The following is a 15994-nucleotide window of genomic DNA, read 5'->3' on the forward strand; positions in this document are numbered from 1 at the left end:
CTCTTAAATGATGCTGTAAGGCCTACTGTAACACAAATTGTGAGTGTGGAACCAAATACTGACTCCTAAAAGTCTTTCAGGAAGCTGCATATGGTTGCTTACGACCATTTTGGAAGGGGCCTCTCTCCTGCCCCTCTGCACAATTAAAAAGCTTAGGGAAACTAAGATGATGAAAGGGTATCTATGGAAAGCTGCTTTTTTCCCCCAGTAAAAGTGATGGTGTAACACATGACTGTGAAAAAGAAAAATGTTCTCAGAGCTGTAATAAACACTTTCCTTGAGAACTTGTTAAAGAAGAAATGTAAGAACTCCCAGGAGCACCTGTATTTTATTAGTTCTGTCTATTTGCAAGTCCACAGTTGTTCAGATTTGTTATACTGTTTGTAATGACTGTTTGTAATGATAGAGTATTCCTTATCAAAGATTGATCTTTAGAGAAGAAAAGAAATCAGGAACAGTAAACCAAGTATAATCAAATTTTTATTGCAGTTTCTACATACATGTTTTGTTTTTATTAAATTGTCCCAGGAGAATCAAACATGAACATTGTTGTGTGTTGTGGATATCCCTACATTTAGAACAGGGGAAATGTATGAAAACATTTCCCTAAATACTTTTGTGACTCTTAAGGTGGACGGCATTTCTTCCCTTCCCTTAAAACAAACAACAGTAATCAGAAACACAGAAGCACCAGTCTGAACATTCTTACCTTTAAGTACTAAATTGAAAAAAAACTAAAACACTGAAAGTGCTGAACTACTCATGTTTTTCAGAAATCAACCAGCAATTGTGTAGTCTTGAAAAATGAGAGTTGATAACATACAGGTGACAGAAATGACTGACAAAGCCAATGTTGTTTTTGTTTTCCAGTGTTGTCTGCACATTTTCGGGTCTGCGAGCCATACACGGACTACAAAGGTCGCTACCACTTTGGTTTTCACTGCCCCCGTCTTTCTGACAATAAATCTTACATCTTTTGCTGTCACCATAACAACACAGTGTTTAAATATTGCTGCAATGAGACAGAATTTCAGACTGTTATGCAGATGAACTTAACAGGGAATGCAGATGGATATATGCATAAGTAAGTAAATGAATTTTAAAGTACTCTTCATCAAACTGTTCCTGGTCTGATAGCAGAGTCTGAGGTGCACTTAATGATGGAAGCAATTAGAATAATTGCATATAAATACAGACAATCATTACTAAAATGTTTTTTGTTGTTGCAGAGCTCCTAAAAGAAAGAATATTTCAGTTTTGCTTTCTTTGCTTTGACATGTGCTGTAAACATTTCAAGGAGAGTAAAAGTTTCATATAAAAGTTAGAAAAGTCATTTCCCTGACCCTCATTTGATCCAAACGATCCAAACTACGTTTAAATGTGCATCAGTAAAAATAAACCCCCAAGCTGTTCGTAGGTGAGAGAGGGAGTGAGCTGACATTTTCTGTATCAACGCAAATGGTCTGTTTGGAACCCCTAATGTTTTTGAATCTTAATCTCTTGTAACAAATCACTAGCCTTGGGGAACAGAATGTATTTACTTTTATACCAACATTGTGTGGTCTCTTTGCCTGTTACCTGGGATACTTCCATGTTCTGCTGAGGGCTGTCCCCCAAAATAAATGTCAGTAAGTTTTTTATTTATGAAGAAGTAGGAAGTAGCAAGTAGATCTTTGTTACTGAATACCTATTTACAGGAACAAAATCTTCCCTTGTGGTCAGTTTCCTATTTAGTACTGACATTCTGGCCACACTAATCTGCTGTGATATCCCTTGGTGTAATCCCCAAGATCAAATTCTGATCAGTCTGCTTTCCTTGCCATTTTATCCTGGTATTCAGCCCCTCCAGGACAACGAAGGGGAAGATTAAAGACAGGTTGAATCACAATGTATGGATTTCTGTTTAGAGCAGGATTTTGGTGTTTTCTGTGGTGCCAGTCAATTGGTGTCTTGTATTCATCCCTATGGGAGCAGGAGCAGGGCTGTTAGGAAATGATGGTGCTGGAATACTGATGCTGGCCGCTCTAACTCACTGTGTACAGTTGTGCTCAGCTCATGGAATCAGCAAAGCACTGCCTTCCTTAACAACCACTCCTCACACAGGACCTCACACAGACCTGCCCAGGGAAATTTCAGTCTTGCATATATGTAGAAGTTGCATTCTCGAAATTCACTGGTTGTTAAAGTGTCAATCACCTTCGAAGACAGACAAAAACATACTCTACCCATATAAGGTATCTTTAAATCAATGTGGATTCTATACTGTGGTGTTACTTTATGTGCAGTTACGTCTTTCAGGAGGAATTTCCTTGCCTTGGCTTTGTAGTGCATCTGGGATCATGGGAAAAGATCACACAGAACACAGATCACTACAGAAGATACTGTAGTACCAAGCCCATTAAAGACCATCCTTTTTCTCACCTTTTGTGTAGCCCAGACAATCCAGCAACTTTCACCTGGGGTTCCCCAAATCTGGCAACATAAATAGTTACAGGTAACCTGGAGTTGATAGTAGAGTGTATAGCCCTAGTGGTCCCACACAATGTGTGCTCTACACGTGCTAAAAATTCAGGGTGTGCTGCCCCTTTGTGTACTGGGGTGGCCCTACTCCCTCAGCAGTCCTGGATGTCAGAGATCCTCACAGGACTCCCAGAACAGAAGGGCTCTGCAGGTAGTCACAGACAAAGCCAGAATCTGCTGCACACATGAAGTGATAAAATGAGCCTCAGGAAGGGCTTGTGAGGATGTTGCACCCCTACTTTTCCAGGTCTTTGTCCTGCACATAGCAAATTTGTTTATTTCTTGCCCTGCTGTTCTGTAAACCCTGCACCAGCCCTACCATCCTGTCTCACAGAGGTCGGGATGTTACCATCAAAGGCAGTTCAGACAAACACAAAGCCAATGCTTCAGGCTTTTCCCAGTGTCTCAGCAGCTACTCTGTCTAGTCATGGCCAGAGCTTATTCAGGTAAGGCTCTTCTGCCCTTCCTTTCACAAGCAACCAATGTAGAGGGCAACCAGCCCCTTTCCAAGGCAGAAGAACAGGTCCAGGCTGATTGCAAAAGATGCCCCAGGACAACAGAGCATTTCTCTGCCTCCAGCATTGTATGCCCGCTCACATCTGCACATGTGCACACACCCCCAGAGAAATAAACCCAGGGGTCTTCATATCACTGGACTGTTGTGTGTGTGAGCAGTTTGGAAAAAAAAAGGAGTTTGGTATTCTATGAAGTGCAGCATTTATTTTGATAAAAATATTTAGAGCAAAAGTTATTACATTAGTTTTCATGTTGAGCTATATTTTAAAAGTCACCTTATTCAATTGTGATGGAGAAAGAGGTCCCTGTGTAGTTTTTGTTTGTAGGATTTGTGGTTAGGAACCAGCTGCAGACCATTTACTATCCAGTCCAGGATTTCCTAGGGACATCAGCTGTGTGTGAACTTTTGCAAAGGTGTGTGACATATGTACGTATGTGACATACTGGATACAGTAAAAAGCCTCTGGAGGTGTATCATAGAGAAGTGCAGGAATAGAACCTTGTTCCTCAAACATCACTTCTGATAAATCTGACAGGACCAGGAAAGTGAGCTGAATTACTGCTTCCTACGTAAAACTACACCCATGGAATGAGACAGGAGACAGATCTCCTCACCCTGAGCTCAGTGACATTGGTAGAAGAATTCCTGGTATTTTTGGAAGGAGCAGAAAGAAGTGAACCCTACGTGCCTACATTAAAAACATTGTGAAAACTTCTTTCTTATTGCTCTGACTTTATTTATCATTCATGATAATTTGGATTCTAATGCATCCAGGCTTCAGTTTACAGTGACAGTCAGCTCTTTGTTTAGATCTAATTTCACACACCACTGAAAAGAAGTCTGATGAAACCTATTGTACTGTGGCAGAGGAGAATAATTTAAGATATGGGAATAGCAATGAACTGAAAAAAATGGATTATAGTTTTCAGGGAAGAGTGATTCAATATTATTGCTTGGTTTATTTCAGTATTATTATTTGGTTTATTTTTCCCCTTAGCCATTCTTGTGATCACCAAAACAAAGTTATTTTTTTTTATAATACAGTTGAGGGAAAAAGTTAATTAAGTGACTTGTGACTACTTTGATACAGTGCAGCTCCAAAGGCACATTTGTCTTCACCAGTCCCACAATGCAACTATGGTCATATTTATTTACATTTTTCCATTACTGTAGCACAATATTTATATGTTTTTATAAGAGAAAAATATGGGAGTATTATATCTTTGCAACCATGCAGATTAATCAGTCTCAAATATTTTTGAATCTGAATAATTCATTTAGTATTAAATATAGATACAGAAATGCTGACTAAGAGACAGGAAAAGCTCTGTAATCCGAAGTATTTTCCCTTAGAACCATCTAAGAAATTGTTTAACTATTCATAAAAATAGTATCCACTTGAGTCTAATTTGTCTAGTTTTCATAGTCAAGTTTTCTGTTGTGCATATTTTGGTGGATTATCAGTAGTACTGCTGTGACAGGGTTTAGATTAAGGTTTATCCTTAATCTGATACTGGAGCAATGTTCTGGCAGCCTGTAGTGTATCCATGTTTTTCCTTATCTCCAAGTCCAGTTTGTCAGAGTGGAATGGCTTTTGAACACCTCATTCCAACACTGGCACCCAAAGCAATGTGGGAACAGAATAGCATCTTCTTTCTGCAGGTACTGAATGTCCCCTACAGAAATACTGTTTGCTTAAATAGCACTCAGAGAGTCATCTTCACAAGAAAGAAAAAAAAAAAAAAAAAAAAAAAAAATCAATCTGACTACCAACTGTTGCAAAAGTATGTAATTTGGCAGGGAAGATCTCTCAGGTACAGTAGTAGGAGATTCCTTAGGAAAATTCACGATTGGACAAAGTCCTGGAGATAATTATAAAAGAAAAATAGTGGGGAAAAAATCCCATTTAAAGTGTAGATGGAAAAACTGCACTGGTTTCCTCAGTACCAAGGATTAAATCTTGCATACCCTAGGGACAACCCTTATTTTTACTACTGGAAGGAACAGCCCCTTTTAAGTAGAACCGGGGAAGGAACCATTTCTGTGACCATCTGCCCACATTTAAACTCTGCAACTGTAGAATTCAGCCCACAATTTTTTAGATTTGTTATTTCTTTTAAATCTGAATTTCCAAATGAGTTATTTTTTTATTCATGGGCTGCACATAAAACCCAAGAAAATCTACTAAAAAGATATATGCTAGTCATAACCAGCTTGTTACCTGTCTCAAAGAGTGAATGAATGAGATGGATGCAACATGATACAGCGTGTAATTGAACAAGCCCAATAATTCAAAACTCAGCAAATTTGGCATCTGTTCACACTTTAGTTTTAGGAAAAAATTGAACTTCTGCCCAAAAGATCAGGAAAACCAGATTGCAAGAATAAACTTTGACAGTTAAATCATTCAGGTCAGTGAAATGAGAGTAAGTCCTAGAAGTTTTTGGATTCCAGGTTCTTTTCTGTGTTTCTGGCCTTACAGTTATTCTGTGTGAGTAGGATTGTTTATTTTCTAATGAGGACATCTTCTTGATTTGCAGGGTAATTTTAATTTTAAGTAGTAGCCATCAGGAAAAATTAACATTTTCTACCACCTTACTAGTTGGAGAAACAGAAGATAACAACGTATGGAATATCCTTCCGTGTACTAAACATACTACTTACTGTTTTTGCTTGTGATTTTTCACAAGGCCCTTTTGATAGTGCTGTTGTCCCATTGTCTGTTAATTAATATGAAGCAGCCTTTCATTTATTGTACTTGTGAAAATTAGATGTTTTTTAGGAGGAGCAGATGAATAATTTACATATTGGCATGATTGATAAAGTGCTGCTTTAAATTGAAACACTCAAAATAGCTCTGATTTTCACTAATCAAAATTTTCGTAGATGAAATTAAATACCTAAAATACAAACAAATTCTTTGAGTTAACTATAAGGAATGTTTTTGCCTCTCACATGGTTGCCAAAACAAATATGTTTTCTTAGTGTGGGTCAAATACAGCTCACCTGTATACAAAATGGATCCTGTTTGTATTAATGATGAGCAAGAATGGGATTTGTCCAAGTGCATCTCTTGCTGACTTCTCCAGCCTTTGCTTGCCTTTTATTTATATTAATGGAAAACAGAAGAATTCACCCCCAATGGAGCTAAAACTACTGTAAGAGTAGTTTTACAAGTACAAGAAAAGCACTGCTGAGAAGCCTGGATTAACCAGATCTTGTTCTACCTTCAAGGGCCTGAACTGCTGATTTTAGTGCATTACTAAGGCCTACCCTCTGTTATGTGAAGCTAGGCTTGCATATGTAAGTCTTTAGCAGAGGCAAAAACTGCACAATTAAGGGTTTTAAGAACATTAAATTTTGCCTACTTTCAATCCTCCTGGAAATTTTCTGATTTCTTTCTTTTTTAAAAATTTTAATTCTAGGCTTGTATAGTCCTGAAGTTCTACAGGGAGTGAGCCATTAACAGCTTGGACCTTCCTCTTGTTACTTAGTTATTTGAAATGGAACCTTATTTAATCTAAAGGCACTATAGCTGTGTAATGGAAAAATCATTCCTTGAAGGGACGAATCAGTCTCTTGAAGTGCTGACAGACAGTGACACAGAAAGTAAAATTCTGATTTCTTGTTGCAAATCCTGATTTTTTAAAAGTATAAAATGGAAGACTCATACAATAGTTTAAATAGAAATGAAAGTTCAAAGCAGAGACTTGAAATATTTTGATCCAGAAAGGCTGGGAGACATGTTTTTAAAATATCAAAATATCCTTCTGGCTTGCATGTATAATGTCTTCTCATCCTTTTTTTCTTCTTGTAGCGCTTCCATTTTGATTAATGCCATGATAAAATTTGATTTCCTCCAAGTTTCTCTGACTGGCTGTGAAAGGAGAGAGTGGTTGAGTGTGTGTTCAGTTTTGAGTTTAGCTCCATGCAGATGTGGGTTGCTCACCTATGACTTGGATATAATTTTTTTCTGAGACTGCCTTCCTAATGATATTTTTTTACTAACATCCCTCAGCTTCCTCTTGGTTTTACAGTCTCCAATACATCTACTGCCACATTAGCTCATGGGTCTAGATCAGCCTTTTTTTTTTCTTTCTATCTAACAGTCTCATTTTTATACATTTCTTTCCATCTCAGTTCTGATCTCATCCTCCCCACTCACACAGTTTCCAATCCAAACTGCATTTACACCTGACAGTCATCTTTCTTTTAATAATACTTCATCTCCAGCAGGGCATTAGCACTTCTTCCCCTTTTTGATCTCCAAATTTTTGACCCCTCACACTTTTTCCTCCTGTTTTTTTCCCCTTTCTTTTATTATCTTAGTCATCTGTCACAGCTTTACAGCCCTTTGCACCATATAATTTCCATGTCCTTTATCTATCTTTATATACACATTACCTGTGAAGTGCATTGTCTAACATGATTTTGCCAATGTTCTTCCTTCCTAAAATTTATTGCCAGCCATATTAAGAGGTCAGTAGCAGCTGCTCTGGAAAGCCTATGCAGAGATGTGAAGGACAAAAATTTTAGTAAGAGTGGTGTCCTTAATTTATAAAATCATGCCTATAGCAGTATTCATATTGAAAGAAATAGCTCATTTTTAAAGAGACGTGCTTTGGAACAATATTTTGTTTCAGCCATCTACATATAATTAATGAAACAAACAACCTTGATGAAGTACACAGTGACCACTACTGATACCTTCCTTTGTCATCCCTTTTCTTCCTTTTACAGCAACTACAGTGCACTGTTAGGAGTGTGGATCTATGGCTTTTTTGTGGTGATCTTACTGATACTGGACCTTTTATATTACTCTTCAATGAACTATGATATTTGCAAATTCTACCTGGCCCGCTGGGGAATCCAGGGCAAGTGGATGACACAGGGACAGAGCCGATGGATTAACCCTGCTCAGGACCCAAGACAGACACAGCCTCAAACTCAGCCCCAGCCTCAAACATCGCAGACAGTACACACTTTAAAAGGAGATGCTTTAAGCCCACCCCTGGTATCTTTTCAGAGTACATCTGCCTGGTAAGTAAGCTAAGCCATACTGAGATACGTTATTTTGTTGTTTTGGAGTGTGAGCAATCACCTATATTTGGAAGTGCCCATGAATTCAGGCTGAACAGGACCATTTCTAGTACATAATTATTTACATAATGACCTGTCTTATCAAATTACTGCTTAGGAGTAATGTCTTACTTGGGAATATATTAAGTCATCTTTTAATCTTCTTCTTGGAGAAACAGGTGCTGCCATCTTTCAGTGCTGAACAATTTTACTACTGTGTCGTGCAAATAAACTACAAATCTGCATCAACCACTGTAAAAGTAGTTTGAATCTGGTCTCAAAGACTAATTGCTATGTGTACCTATGGCTCTGATTTTAAAAGACTGTATAAATCGCTACATTGGAATAGCTTCAACGTGAGATATCAAAAATCCTCTCTCTATTTGTGGCATGAGACACAGAAACAACATAAAAACCAGGTTAGTTTTTTATATGCACAGCCAAAAAAGCTTTGCTTGATCTCATTTGACAGAGTGACACAAGTAGGCTACCATAAGGTTAAATGCTATGAAACCAAGACAAAACCTCCAAAAAAACCCCTCTGACTAAAAGGGAGACAGATCTATGGGAGCAAGCAAAACTTGCAGTATAAATAGAAAAAAATCAAACACATGGGACAAAATTATGTCAAATCTTGTCATATTGGACTGGCTTTGCAAAGAAAATAAAAGCAAAGGGAGAGAGCGCAGTAAAACACTTTTCTGAAAAAGGTGTCAAGAAAGACAGGGACTTTTTTTCTTGGCAAGAAAGCATTAGGATTTGGAGGGCTGCAGAGAGACTACCGAGTCAGCAGTGTATTTTAGAGGAGTTCCAGAAGGCCGAGTGTTGAGTTTTTACAGAATAAAGTGATCTAAGAATGTGAAAAAAGATGACAGCAGCTCCTGGGCTGTGGAGCACATGAAGCCTCAGCACTGATGTCAGTCTGAAACCTTCAGGTATTCTTGCGGATTGGATGATAACAGTGATGGTCCTTGAATTTCATCATTTGCTCCTTAATCTTAAGTATAAATCTAGAGCAAATAGGGCTGAAGGTTTGTTGCAATAGGGAAATAAGTTAATTCAGTGATAGAGGAGGTTGCTTGGCACTGGAGCCAGTGTTGGATGTATCCAGTGCAGATAAGACTTAAGCACCATTCCAGCAGGGCTTGTTCAAACAGAAGAATCTGAGGCTGCTACTTGAGAGAGAATTCTTCCAGCTTTTTTGCACATTGATTTCCCAGTCTCCAGTTAAAATTGTCATGTATGTTAAGAACTATATTTGTAGTACAGTTATGGTATCCTGGCTTAATATGCATGTGTATGTGTACAAAAATGACTGCATCTCTAAATTTATATACTGCTTTAGTCTGCTCTAACATTATAATTTGAAACCATCCAATTTTCTTGAAGGCTTGATTTCTGGCCACCTCTTACAACTGACTCATGTTGTTCTGTTTCTTTGCTTTTCTGAAAGCATTAAGAGGACAACGTATGTTAGGATCAGGTGAGCACATCCCATATGCTCCTTGTCCTGTGTTGGCTGGAGATGAGCATTGATAAATCACTCCAGTAACCCTCACTTCTTCCCCAGTGAGCTGTTTGTGCTCCCCTCAGCTCCCATGAAATTGTTCCCTTTTTTCCCCCCGGTCCTTCCCTTGATCAGTGGAAGAAATAGAGGCTTCCCTATCAAACCCCTATTTATCCCCTGTATTTCAGCATGTAAAACACTACATGAGCTTCCATATTTTCATTCTTGTAACCTGCAACTTTTTGAACTCTGAGCCCATGGACCAAGAGCACAGATGCTTCAGTCTGTGTTGGATACAGAAAAAATAGCAATAGGCACTGATGATTACAGGCAAGATGTTTAGCATGCAAAAGAGGATTTTGAGTAAGCAGCTCCCTCAGAAAATGACAGATTTGTGTACTATAGCAATTGCTAAAACAGTGGGGAGTGGGTTGCCTGGCTATTTATTTCTCTGTTAGATAATCTGCAGGTTATATAGATGAAAGTATGATAATTTTGCCCTACAGAAATTAAGCTTAGTTTCAGAGTCTAATTTTCTGCTCCAGTCTATATTTGATGAATGACCTCAGTACTGTCTTCTCAAAATGTAACCATACTACTAGTGAAGAAGTGAACACTTATGGAATTTAAAATTTCCACCCCCATTTTCAAAACTACTGAGTCTACTAAAAGACCGGTTTTAAATTTTCTACCTGAATTTCCATTATTCTAGATTATGACACCTGCTTTGGTAATACACCACGTTTCCAGTCTAAAAAAATCAACTTTTCTGTTTATATTGCCATTTTAATGTGTCCCAAATTTATCCCAGCTTTTTTCTGTAGGGAAAATAAACATTTTTCTTTACACCTCACAAACACACTATGTATATGTGTGTGTGTATATATATATATATATATATAGGTGATATCATACCATAAGAATGGTTCCTGTGTACAGATGAGCATTCTGAAAATGCAGAATAGATCATCTAATCCTGACAGGTATGAATATATCCCTAGGCATAAAAAACTTAAATACCGTTAAAAATATTTTCCAAAGCAGTTTTCAAATTTTTGTGATGACAGATGTTGTTGAAGTTAACTTCCTGTACTACATTCATCTGAGCGCAGCTAAAAATATGCCCATTCTAGAAGATACTACATGATGAAAATAGGAAAGTGATTCTTACAAATCCCTTGAGTACTGCAGAGAGCTGGCAAACTGCCCCAAGAAGCATGTCAGGATTAACCTGTAGTTTGTAAAGCAGTTTTTAGATTTTCCTGGATTAGAAAAATGATGTAACTGTTTTTTATTTCAGCATTTCTTTCCTTGCCTGGTTTAAGTGCTATGAATTGGCAGTGAATTGTGTATGTCAGAAGGAAAAATCAAGCAGGCAGTAGTATAGAGTGGGTAGAACCATCCCTATGATGTTTAAACATTTTGTCACAGTGGGTCACTTTGTTGTTTACTTGAGACAAAGAGAACCATGTATAGCCATAATATTATTATAAGTAAAGAGGTCTGGAATCCATTAGGCAAGCTGCTGGCTACTCTTGCAGTGTCATGCCAGGATAGGAAAGAAAATCATTAATCTCAGGAGCATCCAACCCCATTTGGACTAATGTTGCTTCATCCTGTAGTGTGTGGATTTTGCAGCCCAACTAATGCTGATTTCTTCTTCAGTATGAAAAGCATCTGAGGGCTGTCCAAGGCCTATGCGGGCTGAAGGTCACGGTGGATGCACCTTCTGCAAGCCCAGCACCATCACAGCCTGCCAGTGACTGAGCTCACACAGCGGTGGTTTCTCTCGGGGTGCTTCCTGCAGGTCACGAGCTGGGCCCTTGCACACTCCCTGGCCTGAGGGACAACCTGCAGCCTGGTTACCTGAGCAGGCTTTTATAGCTGGAGATGGAACCATAGCAAGCAGCAGGCAAATTATTTCTACTGCTCACCAAAGTAAAAGCCAGAGAAGTGATAAAATGAAATATTGCCAGTTGGGTCATAAAAATCCTGACTGCTGAAACAACTTGTTCTCACAACTGTGGGAATATTGTTAATTAACAGTAATTAAAATGATCAGACTAAAGAGGAAGATCACTTTAAGAAGCGTGGGCCAGGGCAGCCTGGCAGAGTTCCTCCAGATCCTCCATGGCTGTTTTGTGTTCTGGATGTGGGAGGGAGACCTGATCCCTGAGCCTTGCTCTGCTGATGTTAAACTCCTCCTCACCTCCGTCAAGGATGCAAATCAGAGGGAATAAATACTGCCTTGAAGTCCAAGATTTGCTTCTGTGTTCCTTGCCTTTCTGCACAACAGCAGGCAGAGGCACTGTCTGTGATCACACACGTGCTCCGTGACTCAGTTTCAGAAACCTGCTGCTTGTCTAGAATCAGGAAAGGTAGCAGCCCAGCAGGGTTAGCCCGTGTTATTTCCTTGACACAGCTGGAGTGGATTAGGGAAAGGCAAGTCTATTTTACTTTCCCTTATTAAAGGCTGGAATCAGCTTGTGCTGTGAATTCCTCTGGGGCACTTTGTCTTTGTGACAACAAATAGAATAGTTTCTAGCCTGCTGCTATTCACCTGCTACTTGACACCTCTTTAGATGACTACCAAAGCAGCAGAGAGAATATAGTCTATAAAGGTAGTGGCAGAGTTTAGGAGCCAGCAGGTAACTGAGCCTATCCACAGCAACTGAACAAAAACCACCCAAATATTTTGCTAGTGGCTAAAAAGACCATGTAAAAGACTTTGCTTTGATAATGAATTTTGAAACAGATTATCGACTATCACTGAAGTGCTTCCTTCAGTGACTAGTAAGAGCTACAATCTTGCCTGTGTCATGGGATATTGGTGCTGCAGTGGGTCACTATGCACACAGTCCACCAAAATCCTGAGTCATTGTGGTGACAGGGGAGTTCATGCAGAGGCTGCTCTTGATACAAGTTATTTGCAAGTAAGCAAGGGGAAAAAAAGCTGCCTCCTTCCATTTTAAGTAAATAATATCTCAACTTTACATTTGCAGAATTATTTCACTGAACAGGAATAGGATGTTTTAAAGATGCTGCTTTAAAGATGCAGAATTTTGCATCATAGGGCCAAGCATAGTTTTTATTTAGAGCCCTGACCTAGACTTTGATGTTAGACTAAATATGGCAAGTCAGAGCACCAGTAGTTTGGATTTTTAAAAAAGATGAAAAGAAATAAAATTGAATACTTACACTGTACTTTCTTGAAAGAGCTGTCTGGGACTTGACATCAGCTGAAAAATCTCTTTGGTTACAAAGATGAGGTGTGTGAGGCTACATCTACCATTATCTGTGGGCCTCCAATGCCTTTGGAATATATTGGGTTAGAATAACAGATACTGCTGAAGGTATTTTCCTCTAAATATTCTTACCTTACTTGCTGGGAACGACATAACTGTAAAAATAGAAATTAGCTCTACCCCAGCCCAAACCAGCACATCAGGGCAGGAAACCAACACCACAAACACAAATCAGGCTTGGAACAAAGTACCTCAAAATCTGCAGTGCTCCAAGTCTTGTTTGCTTGCCTCAATACAACATACAAAAAATTGTGAGATTTTGGTTCTATCATTTTCATTTAAATAATTCAAGTTACTGAGTGCCCACTTACTTTCTTCTTTGTGTTTAGAAATTGACTATTAGCATGTGAAGTTAAGCCAATATGCAAGGTTTTTGTCCAGTTCAATCTAAATCTTTGTGTATATATGCACAAACTGCATCTTTTGTTGATACATATGTAGTACACATTGTTCATTTCATGCCATATTCTCCTTTTCCTTTGGCTCTGCAAATTATACACCCTGTATTGATTTCTCTACATTCTTAACTTCAGATTCATGGCCTGTGGTCTGATTGATATTCCCTGTTTCAGCTGTTTCTCAGCCTTTTCATTGAGATGGGACTGTTGCATTCATTAGCTTTAAGAAAATCTTCCTTTTAAAGAGACAATACAGTTGAAGCAATTTAATGTGAATTGTGAGAAAATAGTAATTGGGCTAGAAACGAGTGGTTAAAAGGCTGAGTACTATTGCTGAATGAAGCCTTCATGCTGAGAAATGAAATCTAGTAAAATTACTGGAAACCAGATCTGAACATCTTCCATATTTAAATATTCTCATCTATTCAGAACAGAATTGTTTGCAGTGAGATCATTACCTCATCGCCATGATGCAGATATGGAATGACACTACTGAAGTAGCAGATAGCAGCATAAAATTTATATGAAATCAGAACACTCCAATTAAGCCTACAATTTCACTGCTAATGTCACAGCACTGTAGCATCACAAGGAAGGAGTTTGACATCCCAAACTGTATCAACCAATTCCATCTCCTCTGTCACAACAGAAACTTTAAAAGACTCTATAAATATTTTGGTAGTTACAGAAGTCCTACCCCAGCATCCTCTTAGGTGCCAGATGCTCAATAGTAATTGAGTAATGTTTTACACATTTTAAATATGCACAGAAAAATAAAAGAATGTCCTCACTTGAGTTCTGAAGTATGACAGAGAAACTTTAGCATTAGCCAAAGATATTTCCAGGGGTAGAAAGAATAAAAGGGGAGGTGTTGAGGAGCTGGAGTTAATTATCTAAACAGACAATCCTTACTTTATGCAAAGTGGCAACAGGATTTCTAAGTAGGAGATTTAGTGTAATTCATAGTTCAGAACTGAAAGAAAGCACTTTTCAAAATTAAAAAAAATATAGACAAGATATTGCCCATCTTCAGTAGTTTATGCCCCAGAGAACTACTTAAAATACCTGTGGAACAGCTATCTATGTAGACTTAGTGCTTTTAACAGAAGTGAAAAGGAAGAAGAAGAAAAATCAAAATAAGAATCTTTGAATTAAGATGCCATTGCTTTCACCTTGGAAAACGAACTCCCAACATATATTTGGGATGTTGAAAAACAAGTAATTCCCTATACTCAAGAAGGAACAAGCAGGTAATAGAGCTGAAGATCCTATGCTGACCTATTTCTTATTCTCAGTTATTATTAAACAAAAAACCATGTGTCATAAATAATCCTTTGATGCAGTAGCAGAAGATTTTTTAAGTAAGCTAAAATTTCTGTGTGAAATGATGGCATATTATGGGATACCAGACATTAATTAAATCATCAGAGACATATGTGATAATGCTGAAGACAGGACTGTTAATGATAACATTGTCAGACAATGTTATCGTTGTTATCATTGTCAATGTCAGACGATTATTTTCAGTGAGAGCTGAGGTCAGGAATCTACCACATCATTACTTTTATTGTCCCTGTCCCCTGATGAGATCATGATGAAAACAACCACAGTAGTCATTTCATCAGAGAAGCGCTAAAACATGTGTGTATGGCCTTGGTTTTATAATGATTTTTCACTGAACAACTCAAGAATAGCCCAAAAATTACTCACAGTTTTTCATTATTAGCAAGATACCAGATATAGCTTGGTTGTTAAAAGTCTCAAAAGCAGAACAGATCATGAAGCATTGAAGTCTGAGTCATTTTACTCTTCATTGAGACATGAGAGTATGCTGATGTCAATCAGCAAACAATTTTCAGGAACTTAAAAGGTTTTGGGGAAGTTACATGACCAACACTGTCACATAAATAAATATGCACAGACATCATTCACTGCAGAAAAAAGCCATACCTCTGAGGAGCGTTTGAAATCCACACAGAAAGTTTCTCAGAAATTAGCAATGCTGAGGAGATAAAACCAGCTTAAGACATGTAATGGCAGGAATATGACATGTCACTGGAACACAGTTAGAAACACTGCTCATGTTAGTGCAACATTAGGTGACAACATGATCCCAAAATAGAACAAGTGAGGCACATCGCTTCAAACAACTTGGAAATGAGTTTAATCAGCACAACACGTTGTAGCCTGCACAGAGCAGCAGGAGAGGAGTAATTGGTTGGAACTACTGGCTGGAATTATGATGGCACCCATCATAATATACAGGAAGGTAAAAAAGACATGTAAAAAGTAGTTACGTGGAATTAAGCTACCTCACTTCCTAATAGGAAGTGTTTCTATGCTATTGGGAGCCTTTACATAGGCTCCACAGAATCTCAGAGGTGGAATGACTGGGGACACAGAACTGTTCACAGTAAATGTTAAAGGCAGCAATGGAAAGGTGTTTACACAGTGGTTCACAGCAGAAAAATAACTGTGGGGCTCAAATCTGGAAGGGAACAAGCTCCACCCACAATTTTCCCTCCTGAAGAAGTGGTGCTCTAGTACACCATGGAGGAGTTTATGCACAAAGGAGTCATCCTAGTTAGGAAATTGTGTGTATTAACGAGCTGATCTATCAAGCTGAGCATATCCTTGAGCTGAGTTCTGCTGAGCACATGGCACACAG

At 38.4% G+C, this 15994-nt stretch overlaps 1 protein-coding gene across 1 annotated transcript in view; it reads left to right on the forward strand.

Annotated features, from left to right (window-relative positions):
* LOC131591997 (protein shisa-like-1) overlaps positions 1 to 15994 on the forward strand; it is a 79719-nt gene that overhangs the window by 47121 nt on the left and 16604 nt on the right. Inside the window, exons 3-4 of the mRNA XM_058863184.1 lie at positions 871 to 1084; positions 7778 to 8077. Of these exons, the coding sequence (XP_058719167.1) occupies positions 871 to 1084; positions 7778 to 8077 (514 nt within the window). The remainder of the gene's footprint in view (positions 1 to 870; positions 1085 to 7777; positions 8078 to 15994) is intronic.

This window comes from Poecile atricapillus, chromosome W, assembly GCF_030490865.1.
Source record: "Poecile atricapillus isolate bPoeAtr1 chromosome W, bPoeAtr1.hap1, whole genome shotgun sequence".
NCBI classification, from domain to species: Eukaryota; Metazoa; Chordata; class Aves; order Passeriformes; family Paridae; genus Poecile; species Poecile atricapillus.